General features: G+C 43.8%; 1 protein-coding gene across 7 annotated transcripts in view; it reads left to right on the top strand.

Annotated features, from left to right (window-relative positions):
* ralgps2 (Ral GEF with PH domain and SH3 binding motif 2) overlaps nt 1–14,545 on the top strand; it is a 102,322-nt gene that overhangs the window by 48,418 nt on the left and 39,359 nt on the right. For all 7 annotated transcript variants that reach the window (XM_050054302.1, XM_050054301.1, XM_050054299.1 and 4 more), the window contains exons 7-9: nt 7,400–7,489; nt 7,587–7,679; nt 10,398–10,524. In XM_050054302.1, coding sequence (XP_049910259.1) covers nt 7,400–7,489; nt 7,587–7,679; nt 10,398–10,524 — 310 coding nt within the window. The remainder of the gene's footprint in view (nt 1–7,399; nt 7,490–7,586; nt 7,680–10,397; nt 10,525–14,545) is intronic.

The following is a 14,545-nucleotide window of genomic DNA, read 5'->3' as shown; positions in this document are numbered from 1 at the left end:
TCATCACCCTGGCTTTCCCAGAGGTGGTTGTTTTTGAAGCTCTGCTTGTCATGGCAGCGCCTAATAATCTCCACGTCTTCTCCCTGCTAGTCCTTTGCAACATAAATAGTCTCCAGGTGGAACAGGTCTGATGGAAGGTAGTTTGTTTTGTCCAGCTGGTCCTTGGTTCTGGCACCCGTGAAGTTTATTAATGCGTTTCTGAATGTTGGTGCAGCACGTGTAGGAACATTTCCAAGTACATGCAGGAGTATGTACGGCCTGCTCCCCCAGTGCCCCCGTGAAATCATCAACAGGAAGTTGTGGGTTATGATGTAAGGGGCAGCCATGCCCTTTAATCCCCTTCCAGTGTTACTGCCAGGCTCCTTTAAGACCCACTTACTGCCCTCCAGCATAAATATGAGATGATCTAACAAGAATGTGTTGCTGTGGAAACTTCTCCATGTATAGCAGATCCCAAACGTTGATTCAAGATGTTAGCTGCACACATTTCAGCCGCTGGGAGCCAAGGAAAATGAGCTTTTTGGATAATGGGGCTTGGACTGGGAGGGCAAAGAGTCCCAGAAAGCTCCTTAGCATGAGCCCAAGCCACATTCCTCTTCCTTCAGTCCGCGTTTTGTTGGCACTGCGCTCTGGGAGCCAGTGGAGCAGAAGAGAACGGGCCAGTCTATTTAGCAGGAGGCGAAGAGAAAATAATTCAGAACCCATTATGATCAATGCAAGCTAATCTGCCTTATTGCAGAGACAAATCAACAACGTACATACAGTAGTGAAAAAGTAAATGTTTATTCAGAAGTCATTATAAAGAATTAGTGGTGATTATAAACAAATGGGAAAAGAGTATAACCTCACCAGAGGGGAAGATCTGCACAAGACATCACATCGGTGTAAATTTAATAGAAACAGTCAGAAGAACTGCCCGCAAGCTTTTGGGCAAAAATCAGCATAATATCTTGTCTGTATAGCAGCACTAGGTGCAAGGAATATTATTTATTCATTAGGTAAAATGTTATATATTACAAACTTGCAGTTCATTCAGGGCAGGGCTGACACATAGAGACAGACATTCACACTCACATTCACACCTACGGACAATTCAGAGTCACCAATTAACCTGCATGTCTTTGGACTGTGGGAGGAAGCTGGAGCACCTGGAGGAAACCCACGCTGACACAGGGAGAACACGCAAACTCCACACAGAAGGGCTCCCCCACCTAGGCCTGTCGCAATATGCGATAAGTTGGTTAATTGCACGGTAAATCAAAAGGGATTAATCGCCATATTTCCGCGTTTGTTTTCCTCGTCTCTCTCCACCAAAGAGACTGGACGACAAGAGCGTTCACTGCCGAGCATCGTCTGGCAGCCAGGTGAGTTGATTCATTAGCGTAATGAACGGAGGGAAAGCTCTTGTCATCGAGTGTCTTTGTCTCTTAGGGGGAGGCGGGGCTACGGGCTACACACACACACACACACACACACACAGTGCGATCTTCGTGAGGGGGAGACGAGGCGGAGAAGAAAACAGAGAGTTGAGCGCAAGAGAAAGACATGGAACTTGTTCATAAACGAAATGCCACGGCCCCTGTGTGGGAGTGTTTTGGATTTAAACCAAATGACAGAGGGAAGCCCAGTAATTTGGACGAGCCGGTGTGCCGGGTTTGTTCTTAAACCATCTCAACAAAAAGAGCGAATATGACCACCTTAACTGCACTTAACTGAGTGAGAGACTGACAGTCTATTTTTTTGTATTTATTTATTTATTTCGATATTTTTACGTGTTATTCCGAATATTTAAATTTTCTTTTTTTTTTGCATTCCTAAATATTCTTGTTAAATAAATGTTTATTTCTCTTTTTAAAAGGGTGTACTTGCATCAATATGCCTTTATTATCATTATATAAGTTTTAAAAATGGTCTAAAAACAGCAAAATTACAACAATAATAAAAATGGTCTTAAAAGCACAATATTACGCAATATTATCGCTTATTGCAATAATTTCTGATTCAGTTAATCGCCCAGCAAAATTTGTTATCATGACAGGTCTACCCCCACCCTGGCTTCAAACTAGGAACCCTCTTGCTGTGAGGCGACAATGCTAACCACTGCATCACAACTTTCATCAAAATATGATATAATATTGATTCTGTGCACAATGATTAGGTTTGGTATCAACATTTGAACCAATACCGGTACCAGTGCTGGTTCCTGGAATTCGGTATCAGTAAACAAAGGTACGTTTTTACAGTACTTTACTCTTAATGTAGCCTAGTAATAAAAATGTAATTCTTTAACTAGCTGCAGTCAACAAGTGGTTACACTCCTCTGTTCTTTTCTCATCACACTTATTTCCAAAATAAAACTGAAAAGAAAAAAGACCAGAGAGACCAAAACTATCAGCTCTGCAGCAACAGCTTCGGCTTGGTGGGAAACCGAAGGAGCTCTGCGGTTGGCTTCCAGGCTTCGGGGCACTTCCTGTGCTTCTGCCTCCTCTCTGAGCCCATCGTTGTCTCATCTGCAAAGGGCCTCAAAGCTGGGAAGCCACCCACAGAGCTCCATGGGCAGCCTCTCAGCTTTGGGGCTCTGTGCGGTGCTTCCACCTTGTGTCTGAACCTGGCGATCTCATCTAGGTGCACTAGGCACCAATTCATTTAACGTGAATAGGTACTCCGTTGTACCGACGTAATTTGTTGGCATCTTTAAAATCAGCTGCATGTCTAAAGTGCAGCATTACAAACTTATTCCAGCTCATTGTTTGTTGCAATGGCTTGTGGGTTTTTCTCCACACAGGTCTGTAAGCTCAATTTCTTCCATTGAACACACGTCAGCACATTAGGGATCAGATCACCTCGAGGCTGTCAGTCAGCTGTAGTCCCCATCTTTGGCCAGATCTTCATCTCCATCCCATCCCTTCCTCCCTTCAGGCCATTAAATGGATTGATCCCCAGCTATGAGTGTCGTGGCTGGATCTGTCTGCTTCCGCTTATTTATGATTATTGAAGCACTGGGGCCTTGCAGCTCCATCTGGAGGCCTTGATACGCTCATAAACACAACCCCAAAGACACGATCTTTGCTTCAGAACATAACAAGAGATCTGTGAAGACAAGAAAAAACCCCGTATCCCAAAAACTTCTGCTCAGTCGCACATACACACTGTTGTGGATGCACCTACGTAGAGCGCTGCCATCCTGAGTGATCTCACCGCTGTGCAGTGTTGGATGCCAAGGCTGTCGAGGACACAGGCTCCGTAATGAGCCCCAGTGGTACAGAGATTTGGACGGACACGCTTTGTCCAGATTGATCTCACATATTAAGTTAGACCACTGAGGGAACTAAATGTGAGGCTGCAGCATGTTTTGCTCCCAGATTGGAATCACATTTTACAGTCTGTGGAAACTCCTGTCTACTGTAAACTTATGGTGGAAGGAAGATGTGACGGAAGATGTGACGATGTTTGAGCTGCTGCTTCACATGAGGTCACTGTCTCAAGGCAAGAGATGCAAATTAAAGTGGAAGTCAGAGGAAGTCAGGGTCAGTGTTAATGTTGACAAGAATTAAACATTTGGTTTAATCGCTCACTGAAAGATGGAGCACGTTTAAAGTCACATTTTAGCTTTTTTGTTGTGTTCTAGTCAAGATTTAGTCCGTTTTATTTTAGTCTAATTTTAGTCAGTGTTTTAGTCATACTTTTCTCAGACGCTTTGATGATGGTGTAAGGGATTTTGCTGAGGGATATTTCTCCTGGCTGTAAAAATTCCAATGAGAAGTGAGCGTACCTTGTTTAATCATCTAGTCTGAGAATGTGTGACTGACTGTATTTCTTTCATATCACATAAAAATGATTCCCTGCAGTTTTTTATTTTACCACAGCTTTATATTACTGATATTACTGAAGTCTTCTGCCAAATCCGGCATCATGTTTTTCTCTCAGTAGAACTTGGATTCAATAAATCAGCCGTTATAAAAATGTGTTAACTTGAAGAAGTATTTCTCTGCTGGAAAGAAGATAAAACTGGGCTGACCATGCAGGAGAGAGACGCAGATACTTTTGAAACTGGTGCTATATGACCAGAGAAAACAGAAGCAACAGGCTGTGGCGTTTGCTTTCGCTCAAGAGGTAGAAAACTTCAACCACCAGAGTGCACTGCGCCGCACAGGACAAATAAACGGGCTGTACACATGACGCATTTTTAACCACCTGGAAAACGCGAGGTTGAGCTCTGGGTGCTACTCATGCCCATTTTCTACACCTTTTGAGAGCACAGCAGCAGGTTGGTCTGAGGTTATCAGTGCAGAGCTGATCTTCTTTCAGGCGCCGTGTATGTGTAGCCCTTTTGTCCGTGGGACAGATGGAAAGCTCTGGCTCTTTATCACAGACTGATATTTACAGAAGAAGAGAAAGATGTCTGTCATCTGTGATTGGTTGGTCCTCGTCACATAACATGCGATGCGCACTGCTGCGTTCCAAAAGTTGAACTCTGTTGCACACTGAGATAAGTGCTCTGGAACATGTGTGCACCACGATGGCGTTGCTCTGGCATTTGAGCGTGCCTGCCACATGTCTACATTAAAAACAATTAACTTGAGGGCGCAAACAATGTGGCATGTGTATAGCCAAACACTCCCACTGGTGGGTGACGTAATGCAAGTTGCCAAACCAAAAACAATATGGCGGCTGGCTGGTAATAAACAGTAAGCTGAAATATGTCTGAAAACATTTTAGGCGACAAATAGGCACTGCAGTAAGGGAGTCCTGGTTTATATTTGATCAGCACTGCCTAGTTTCACAGTTTGATTTGAGTTTGTTCTGCGTTTGACAGAGCGAGCGGTGGCTCTCTCTTCATCAGCTTCTTTACTCCTTGTGACCATGGTGGTTGTCATGGCAGGCATACAAAACTGAGGAAGTGCAATCTGTAGTTTGAGCACCAGCCCCAGAGGCAGGGGAAATCCACCGTTTCATGTCATCCATTGGACATTTGCTGGCAAATGAGCAGAAGGATCTTGGCGCTGGGAGGACAGAGAGAAGTTTACCACCATTGATTTACACACATTACCACATTTTAATGATACAGAGCTGATTGAAAATCGGCAAAGTATCCCTTTAAGGCAGACGAGCATTATCCGGAAAACATCAGGTTTATTCGCTTTACATGGGGCTAAAATGAAGACCAAATTATGTTAAATCTTTGCTGAATGACTTAAGTGTCTGTTTATGAGTTGTAAGGAATCATAAATATTCCTTTAGAGGCAGAGGGTGTTTAATGTAACGTTGCAAGGCAAACTAATTACCAAAAACAACCAATGCTTGAGATGGTTTCTGTGGTCTTACTAAGGTTGTCCTGCAGAGAAGATTATAGGCTGCACTCTACCCCCATCTCAGATATCTATGAGGCCCGTATCCAACGCAAGGGCATGAAAATCCTCCTGGACGAAACCCACCATGCCAACCCACTCCTAAATGTACTTCCATCAGGTAGAAGGCTGAGGGCCATTACAACTAAGACCCCCCGCTTTTTGAACAGTAATGTCATTAAGTTCCTTAACGGCTCTACGACTCTGCAGCAGTACCTTATGAAATTAGATAACCCCTCCACAGGATTTGAATAGCTTGAAGAACTTTTATTTATTTTTATTCTTTTATATAGTATTTATGTTTTTATTATGCTGTGATATCACACACTTTTATACTTTTTACATATATACATATTGCACTTTACAAGAAATGCACTTGAATATGCACAAGCCACTTTAGCCCCTTGGACTAACATCCAGGCTCTTCATATGAGTGGTATAACCTGTTCTCAGGACATGTGACTTTGTCTGTTCCTGCTGTCTTTGTATGTTGTTTGTTTGCTGTGACTGGCTTGTGGTTTGTCCTTCCATGTAGAGCGCACTGTAGCAAATCCCTAACGACTTGCGCAAGTTGTATGGCAATAAAGTACTGAATCTTGAATCTTGTCCGCCCAAAAGGAGCCATCTTTTTCTTCTTGTCTTTACTCTTCAGGGCACAATGAAAAGAAAGTTCACCATCATTTTTGTTGTGAATATTTTTTCCATTTACGCTTTTGTAACAATTTAGTTATTAAATAAGAGACGTCAGCGAATTAAAAATTTTAATTGCTAAAATGAACACCGGTCAGAGTCCAACGTCTATGCATCATCTCTCCATTTACCTCACTCCTTCATCTTGTTTACAGGCTTCTCCTCATGAACTGGTGAAAATGAAACCCATATGGTTCTGTTTCCTGGAGATACAGTACCTGCATAGATTGAGTGTGTGTGTATCGTGTGTTTATAAGAGAAGACAGGCAGGCGGAGAGAGTAGTTGGATGAATTTATCTCTTCACTCCTCAGCTCATCACCTCTTCCCAGAAACAAAAACAAGTTTTGGAGCTGTTTCTAGGAAAAAGTAGGCAAAGCCAGCTGTAAGTTTCAATTTGTGCACATCAAGAATGTAGAAAAGCGCCGCCAAGCAGACACAGACATACACCTAATTTATAGACACACACACAAGAGGCACGCCTAGACGTCTGTGGCAAATGCTTAAGTCTAAAAGGAGAGAAGAATGGGCGTGGAGGAGCAAAGCGGGAAAATAATCCAGAAAGAGATAAAAGAAGAGAAAGTAGAGATGGTCAGTCTGCCTGGACGGTCTTATCAGAACATAATGTGCAGACAGCTGTGGACTTTGAAAGCCCACAGAGCCCCGCAGCGTTGAAGCTAACTTCCCCTCCCATTACCTCCTCTCTTCCCTCACTCTTCTCCTTTTCCTCTTTCCATTCCCTCCCTCCCCAGAGCTTTAACACTGATTGATTCACTGACTCGTCTGTGTGTGTGTGTGTGTGTGTGTGTGTGTGTGTGTGTGCGTGATGTGTAATCAGAACTTTGGCTTACCAGCATTCTCCCCAAAGAGACAGATTTCCGACATCACTCTAGTTCTGGCCAAGCTCTCTGAACACACACACACAAACACACACACACAATCCTCCTTCTTTCTCGGTTGACATATCAGGAGTTATGGTGTGTATCTGTTGTGTAATCAGTTGGAATCAGATGGATTTTCCTCTTGAAGCTCTTGTTTTTCCTCAAGAGCTAATTTCTAATCGGCTCTAATGGAGCGTTCTGGTTAGCAGTCTGCCCCGTGCTCTCCTGCTCCGCTTTGTACTGGTTTGGGCTCAGAGTTGTCATGACTGTCTGCAGGTCTTGGCTCTGGACTCAAAGACTAGAGGTTTAACAAGGCAGAACACCCTGTTTCTGTGCACACCTGAAATCCTCATTGTGCTTTGGAGAATGTAACACATGAGAGATAAAGTTTTCTGTGTCATCAGTTTTACAACATCCTGGGTCTGTTTTTGGTGAGTTTGTCAGAGTTGCTCGGTGCCGTAATCCCTGCGTTTTTTTCCTAGACGAGTTTCTGGGTGGTACGAGAGATCCTCCATGCACAGACGTTGAAGATCAGAGCTGAAGTGCTGAGTCTGTACATTCGCACTGCCAAGGTACACACACCCACACGCAGCACGACATTGATGTCCTCTTCTTCTGTATGTTTGCATTGCAAACCCAACTCAATGTATGTACTTCAACTCTTCATAGAAACTGTGCGACATGAACAACCTCCATGCGGTCATGGCTGTGGTGTCAGCGTTACAAAGTGCCCCCATCTTCAGGCTTACCAAAACATGGGCGGTGAGTATATTTATTATATTTATCTATATTTACTTTGGGAGGCACGTCCCGTTTATTAGTAGAGTGCTGTCAATAAACTGGGATGTCATGCAGATGTGTACCAAAACACTGGGCGTATAAACAAAGGCTAATAAAAACTAGCACACAAGTGACATGACATGATGAATGAGAGAGTTGAGGGTAAAAAAATAAACGAAGAGGCCTGTTGAGATCATTCAGAAAACTTGGAAGCAACAGTACACCTCAAAATCAGAAATACATGTTTTTCGTCTTACCTGTAGTGCTGTGTATTTGTCTAGATTGTCTTGGTGTGAGTTGCAGCCGTAGAGATGAGTGTTTTCTCTAGAATATAATAGAACTAGATGGTACTCTGCTAAAGCTCCAAAAAATACATTTGGAAAACTCAACATCAGTGCAGTTTCATGTAGGAACTATTTTCTTTCTACCAAACTACACCTGCCAAAACTGTGCAGAAGAAAGCGTGCATCTACTGCTAGCTCACTTAGCACCGCTAGCTAACGCTACAGCTCAGCCGAGGAGGATGCCATAAATGTTTGCATCTCACGCTGTCACGAGCATGGGCGTCTCGTCTATGAGTAGATGCACGCTTCCTTCTGCTAGGTGGTATGATTGGAAGGTGTAGTTCGAAAGAAAGGAAATAGAAATAGAAAGTTCCTACATGAAACTGCTCGCTACAAGGTCTGTGGATTATCTTGAGTAACCAGATCATGATTTCTGGAAAGAGACATTGCTGTTGAGTTTTTAAGCACCACAAGCCGAGTCCTATCGTGTGCCATTATATTGGAGAGAAGGCAGACATCTCTACTGCAACACTCTGTAAGTCACACCAAAACAGTCTAAACTGATAAAAAGCACTACAGGTGAACTGTCCTTTTTAAATTCACCCTCATGAGATAAAATGACAATTTAACAAACATTAAGGTTTCCAGAGAGATGTCAGTGTCCTACTCTGTCATGTCTTGATGCTGTCAGTACGTCCTTTCGTGACATGTGCAGCACCTTTCCACTGATTTCAGCAGATTTAGAGTGGAAACATTTTGAACACATTATTTATTTGTGGACCTTTTTATGTAGGAAATTATGTGTCAGTATCCATTTTAAAAACGTGCGAGGGATTACCGATCTGTTTCAGTGTGAAGATGTAGAGCTTACATAATGGCATGATGATGCTCTGATGTAATGGTGGAAATTTCTTAAACCCGGCTCCACAAAACCACAGGAGATTTTTTTTTAGCCAGTCAGCAAACGCTGTTGCTGGCTGGGACGTAGCTCACCTGCTTCTTAGAAGACAGAAGGGCACAGACGCGCACACACACACACACACACACACTAGATTAGACTAGTACTTTCCGCCATTGTCACAACCTGTAAAGTTCCTATGTCAGCACATCAGTCTGATGCTTTGCCTTTGCTGCTGCTTTGGTCCACAGCCTAACTACTCTGCAGTGCAGCCCTCTTGCAGGAGTACGATTCATATCTCACAAATGGATAATAAGACACACACGCGTGCAGTCTGTCTCTAAAGCTTCTGGCGCTGTGGCCTGTTCATTAAAACAAGCAGCCAGCGAGAGAGTAATGGCTTTATTTTGTACGACACAACTGCACTTCATTCTGTAATTGACAACTGCAAATCACAGCTGAATTTTAACATTTACAAACTTTGCAAACAGGCAACAAATCAAAAAATGTTCATTATTTCAACAGTCTTGAATAGTTGAAGGACTGACTATAGCAACATGCCCTTTTAAATTGGCAGTTTCTGTTTCTAGTTTTGTCGAAAGGTGACTATAAATTTTGTATATATATATGTATATAGCTGGACACACACTGTGCAGTTTGGGTCCGCCTTCACCAATTTTTGAGCCGCACAACTTATTTTAGAGTTGGACCCAATCTCAGCTTTGTCGGCCGTTGTTTGCTGTGCAGTGTACAGGAGTTAGTGAGGACCGATCATGTCTCCGCCACTTCCCACTAACCCGTCGGACGTTCGGTCAGAAATCTTGATACGCCGTCGTCACGCTCTCAAATTGCCTTTTTTTCTCACTGCGCCTCTGCAACATGGCAACAGTATACGTGTCTTTTTAATGTTTCCTCCTCCTCTTACCACGGCTGATATGAACATTGGCAGTAATGCATTGTGAACTGTAGTGGTGTAACAGCACAGAGCTCCACTAACAAACAAACTTCTAACTGCCTTGGAGTTCTCAAACAAGTCTTTACTGACGGTTGTTAGTAGCCAGAATGGTCAGCAGGTGCCTGCGGGCTGTTTCGTTTCACATACAGTGCGTGCACAGGTCGTAGCTTGGTGATTGGACTGCACAGTGTGAGCATATACATCCTGAGCGTACAGTGGGGGGTTGGAATTACTTGGCTCAATCGTACAGTGTATGTCCAGCTTTAGAGGAAGACTTCACAAGTTATAGTTTGTCACTCAACAGCCAGTTCACCAACAGACAGCTCTCACGGTTAACACCACATCAGTCGAATCTCACCATACGTTTCTACGCTCCATCTCTCATTCTGTCTTCTTCCTGTTGCTGTTGTTATAACTCTTTAGTGTATATCAGATTTCACTTATTTGCGAGTAGAGCTGAGTGAAGGCGACTTGGATTATGTCATTGTACTGGTATGTGTTGCTATCCCATTATAGCACTCTAGTTCTGATTCTCCCTTTTCCTTTCCCTCTCCACCTCACAGTTACTGAGTCGAAAGGACAAGGCAACGTTTGATCGGCTCGACTACCTGATGTCCAAAGAGGACAACTATAAACGTCTGAGAGACTTCATCAGCAGCCAGAGCATGGTCTCTTGTATACCATACCTAGGTAACAGACACAAACATACACGACATGATCTTCGTAGAATGCACTGAGACACCTTACTGCCAGCTTCCTATCTTTATGGGCTGTTTCTGGGCCAAAGGCTAATCTAAGGACAAATCGTCTGAATATCATGAAATGAGCTGTCTCTGCACGTGTGTCTGCCGTGTCTGCTGCCATTATCTCATGGATTATTCAGTGCTGCAGTTATCAGTCAGACACGCTGTATCGTCTGTTTCGTCCTCCCTCAGTGCCTCTTTCAACAAGCTGCTTGTTGTTTCCACTGTAGCCTCTCAGTTTGTGCCCTTTTCATTCGTTTTCCTGTGTTCTCTTTTTGCTCTGCTTCTTTGAATCGAGGAATGTCAAACATAAATATGCTGCTCTGTTGTGAAACATCTTGAAGTAGCTGGAACAAACACATGAATCAGTGAGGGGAAAAAAGATATATTCCTCCGTCCTTCCTTTAAATATTTATGCCCCCTCTCTCTTTGGCTCCACAGTATGACATCACACAGGAATCCCTGATGAGTTTTGCGAGGAAAACACTCGCTGTGTAAGCGTATTGTGCACATGGGTACATGTGTGTGCCGTTTTATTGCTGTACTGTTTGTTCTTGTTTTGACTCGATGATGACTTTGATGTTCTTTACTGCCACGGCTTTCTCTCTTAACATCAGTCTCATATCATAGCTACTACAGTGTGACAAACAAACACAGACGAGCACAAACAGAAAACTCAACAGTCTGTTTGTCATTAAAGAAACATCTAAACACTCATTTTACCCATCACGATCCGTCACAGAGGTCTGGAAGCAATGACAGACCATGAGACAAAGCTAATGCTGTGAAATGACACTCGTTTGCCAGCTTGACTGTATGTCCTCATTGTGTGTGTATGCGAATAACAGGGGAAGACTTTCCGTTCAGTAAGCGCCTCGGTGATTTGTGACTAGTTGGTCGTTCTTAGGGTGGAGTCTCTTTGTGTTGTAAGCCGTCGTACGTGTGAGCACGATGGTGTTTCCTTTCAGTCTGAGCCTGTCAATGATGCGTGTACCCGTGTGATGTGGGACCAGCTGGCTGTCCTCGGGGGCGAACAGAGCCAAGTTGGCACACAGGAGGGAAATCGCCACTCTCTTGTTCTCGGACGTTCTCCTCCATCATAAATCCACCAGATCCCTCTGAGGGGAAAGTGGGAATGAATGAGTGGGAGACTGAAAGCCGCAGCGCTTGTTCCAGAGCATCACTCCCAAAATAAGTGCTGGGTGTGTTGTAATGGTTAAACTGGGGTTGGGGGTTTCTGCTGATGTATTTGTGCATGTGTTTACCTCTCAGGTTACTAAACAAAGTACCCATTGAAGCTCAAATTAGTCCCAACCCACAGCAGAGGGGTAAAATAACCACGTGTCTTTCTAAGTGCCAACTACACTAAATACTTGTGCCGCTTCGTGACCTCCTATCATGTTTCTCTCTTTGCTCCATTTGCATCTTTGTAGGTGTGATGCTTATCTCTGATGATAATGAGGCTGGAGAAAGAGGTCTGTGTCTGCTGTGTCGTCACTGAGCTTTGGTTTTTCCACAGTGCTACATTTGTGTCAAACCGCGTGTGTGTATGTGTGTGTGCAACTGTGTGAACTCTGACCTGCTATTAGGCTTGGCAGACACGGCCCCTCCTGTCTGCGCTTACCACAGGGCCAGCCTGTTAAATGCTCAGATGAGCTTGTTCCTGTTCTCTGGCCAATCATGCGAGGACAAAGAGCCCACAGAAATATACGGCTCCACTGTGACATAACGCACACACTTTAAAATGTTTCCCCAACTCATTACGCCTTCACTGTGTCTATACCGGCCATGTAGCGAAAGCAGCACAACAGCAGTAGCTGCAGTCCTCTGTCGGTGTGTACACTGAATTGGTTCAGTGACGTACTGCTGTGCACTCTTGACATTGCTCACAGCCCAACGTGTTATCATGTATTACACTTAGAGGAGACAGCATTGATTTAAGGCCCCAAACAAGCTTTGAATTGCAGCTAGCTCCATTGCAGTGGGTAAAAGAAAAGTGTATCTGTTCTGTTTGACTGATGAGTGAAAATTGCAGCTGAAACGTGTCCTGTGTAAACAGGGTTTACCATCACACTTCTCTGACTAGTGTGAATTGTCTCTCGCAGCCAAACCTATCCCGCACTGTGCCAGCACCGGAGAAGGGTCTGGCTGAACCCATCATAATTCCACACTTGGGCAATAAAAACTCTCTGGATTGTTTGTATTTCTTAAAACCAATTAAAAGTGATTTCGGCACTGGCGCTAAGCCCAGGATGCAGCGACAATGCTCTTGCAAAATATTGTCTGGAGGGAATGTGCTTTGGTGAAGGGGCAGGTGCTGATATTAAAATGGATAAATCCCAGCAAAAGAAAACACCACATAAAACATTACAAGATGTTTTAGGTTGCTAACTCAGAGGGTTATGTTTACGCACAGCCCTAAAACAAAGTGTGGAGATAGGTCTGACTATGTGAGACTAGTTTACCATAGCAACAGGGATTTTGAAAACAATATCACAAAGAAAGTGTGTTACCAGCTAAGATAGGTGGCCAGTGACAGGCCTCAACCCCACAATCTAAATCCAGACAAGTTCTTGAGCAACAGCTCATTACAATAGTCCCAATATAATTTTTTACACTTACTGCTGGGATCCTGTAGTAGCCATTTGCTACATGGTCTCTGTCAGTGGAGAAAGAATCTACAGAAGGCCTGAAAAGCTGCACAGAAGCCCCTTGACTCCCTTCTGCTCTAGCATGCTGTTGCTGTAGTTGTTGTGCAGTGATTCAACACAAGCCAGGGCTCCAGACTGCCACCGAAATAGTCACATATGCAGCCATTTTCGTCTAAGTTTGCAAGTTAAAATTTAACATGGTTGCAATCATGCAAGTAGATGATGATCGTTATCATTGGTGCCCTCATTGGTTATATAATTGAAGATGACCTATTACGTCAGCCACTGCTCGTGTCAAAGAAACTAAATATTCAGATAAAAACATTTTCAAATATCAGGTCTTGAGTCACTCAGTACATTTACATGCACCATAGCATTTAATTGCACTGCTGTCCGATTTATTGACCGAAGTATGTTCGACTCCGCTCCAATAGTTGCTGATGTGCCTTCTTTCAGCTTGTTAGTATTGGACATCACAGAGCAAACAGTCGACAAAGTTAGCTACGGTTAGCTAGCAGCAAACTGGTACCATTGTGGACAACTTTACAGCTCTGCACGTTTTGTCCGTCCACAAAGGCACGGCTCTGGATGTAGACTTTGCAGTGTTGTTGTCGGCTTCTTCTTTTGTTACGTATTTAATGCTATTTGACTTCCAGGTCAAGGCCTGTGACGGAAACTGTGGAGCACACGCAGAGCGCCTGCGCTAGTTTAGGTCGGATTAACTGTATTCATGCAGTGTACAGGAATTCGTCTCCCAATCGCAGTATCTGGGTTTGTTTGTCCGGCTTTGACAAATTCGATTAAGTACGATTTCAGTAGGACCAGCATGTATTTTAAAAGTCTGGTTTTATTCGGGCTAACACTGTAAATTGAATTTCTCTAATATCAAGTAATTGTACCGACTGTCAGTTTTTACATCAATGCAAAACCATGGTATGCAAATGACAACCTTTCATTAGCATGCAGGATCATTGATTGATACCATGTTGTACTAAGGGCGCACTCACACTAGGGCCAGTTGTTCCGTACCGTGCTGAAGCATGAATGCCCCCCCTCCCCTGTTCCCCGCTGGCCCGCACTCACATTACCCCGAGCCCAAGTGTACTCAAGCACGGTTGCCTCTGACACATACGTCATCACGTTGAGATACGACCTCTTCATCTGACCAACGTGAACCCTTCGACGCCGCCATTGCTACTGTTGTTGTGGATGGTTGCATGGTTCATACGTCATCACCACGTTTCGTGCGTGCGTTCGTAACCTTGTGCGCATGCGTGACCAAGTGTACCGTGCTTAAGCAAACCTCTTTCAACCGTA

This window comes from Epinephelus moara, chromosome 10, assembly GCF_006386435.1.
Source record: "Epinephelus moara isolate mb chromosome 10, YSFRI_EMoa_1.0, whole genome shotgun sequence".
Classification (NCBI taxonomy): Eukaryota; Metazoa; Chordata; class Actinopteri; order Perciformes; family Serranidae; genus Epinephelus; species Epinephelus moara.
Note: the sequence above shows the minus strand (reverse complement) of the source record. Positions and strands in the feature narration are given on the sequence as shown.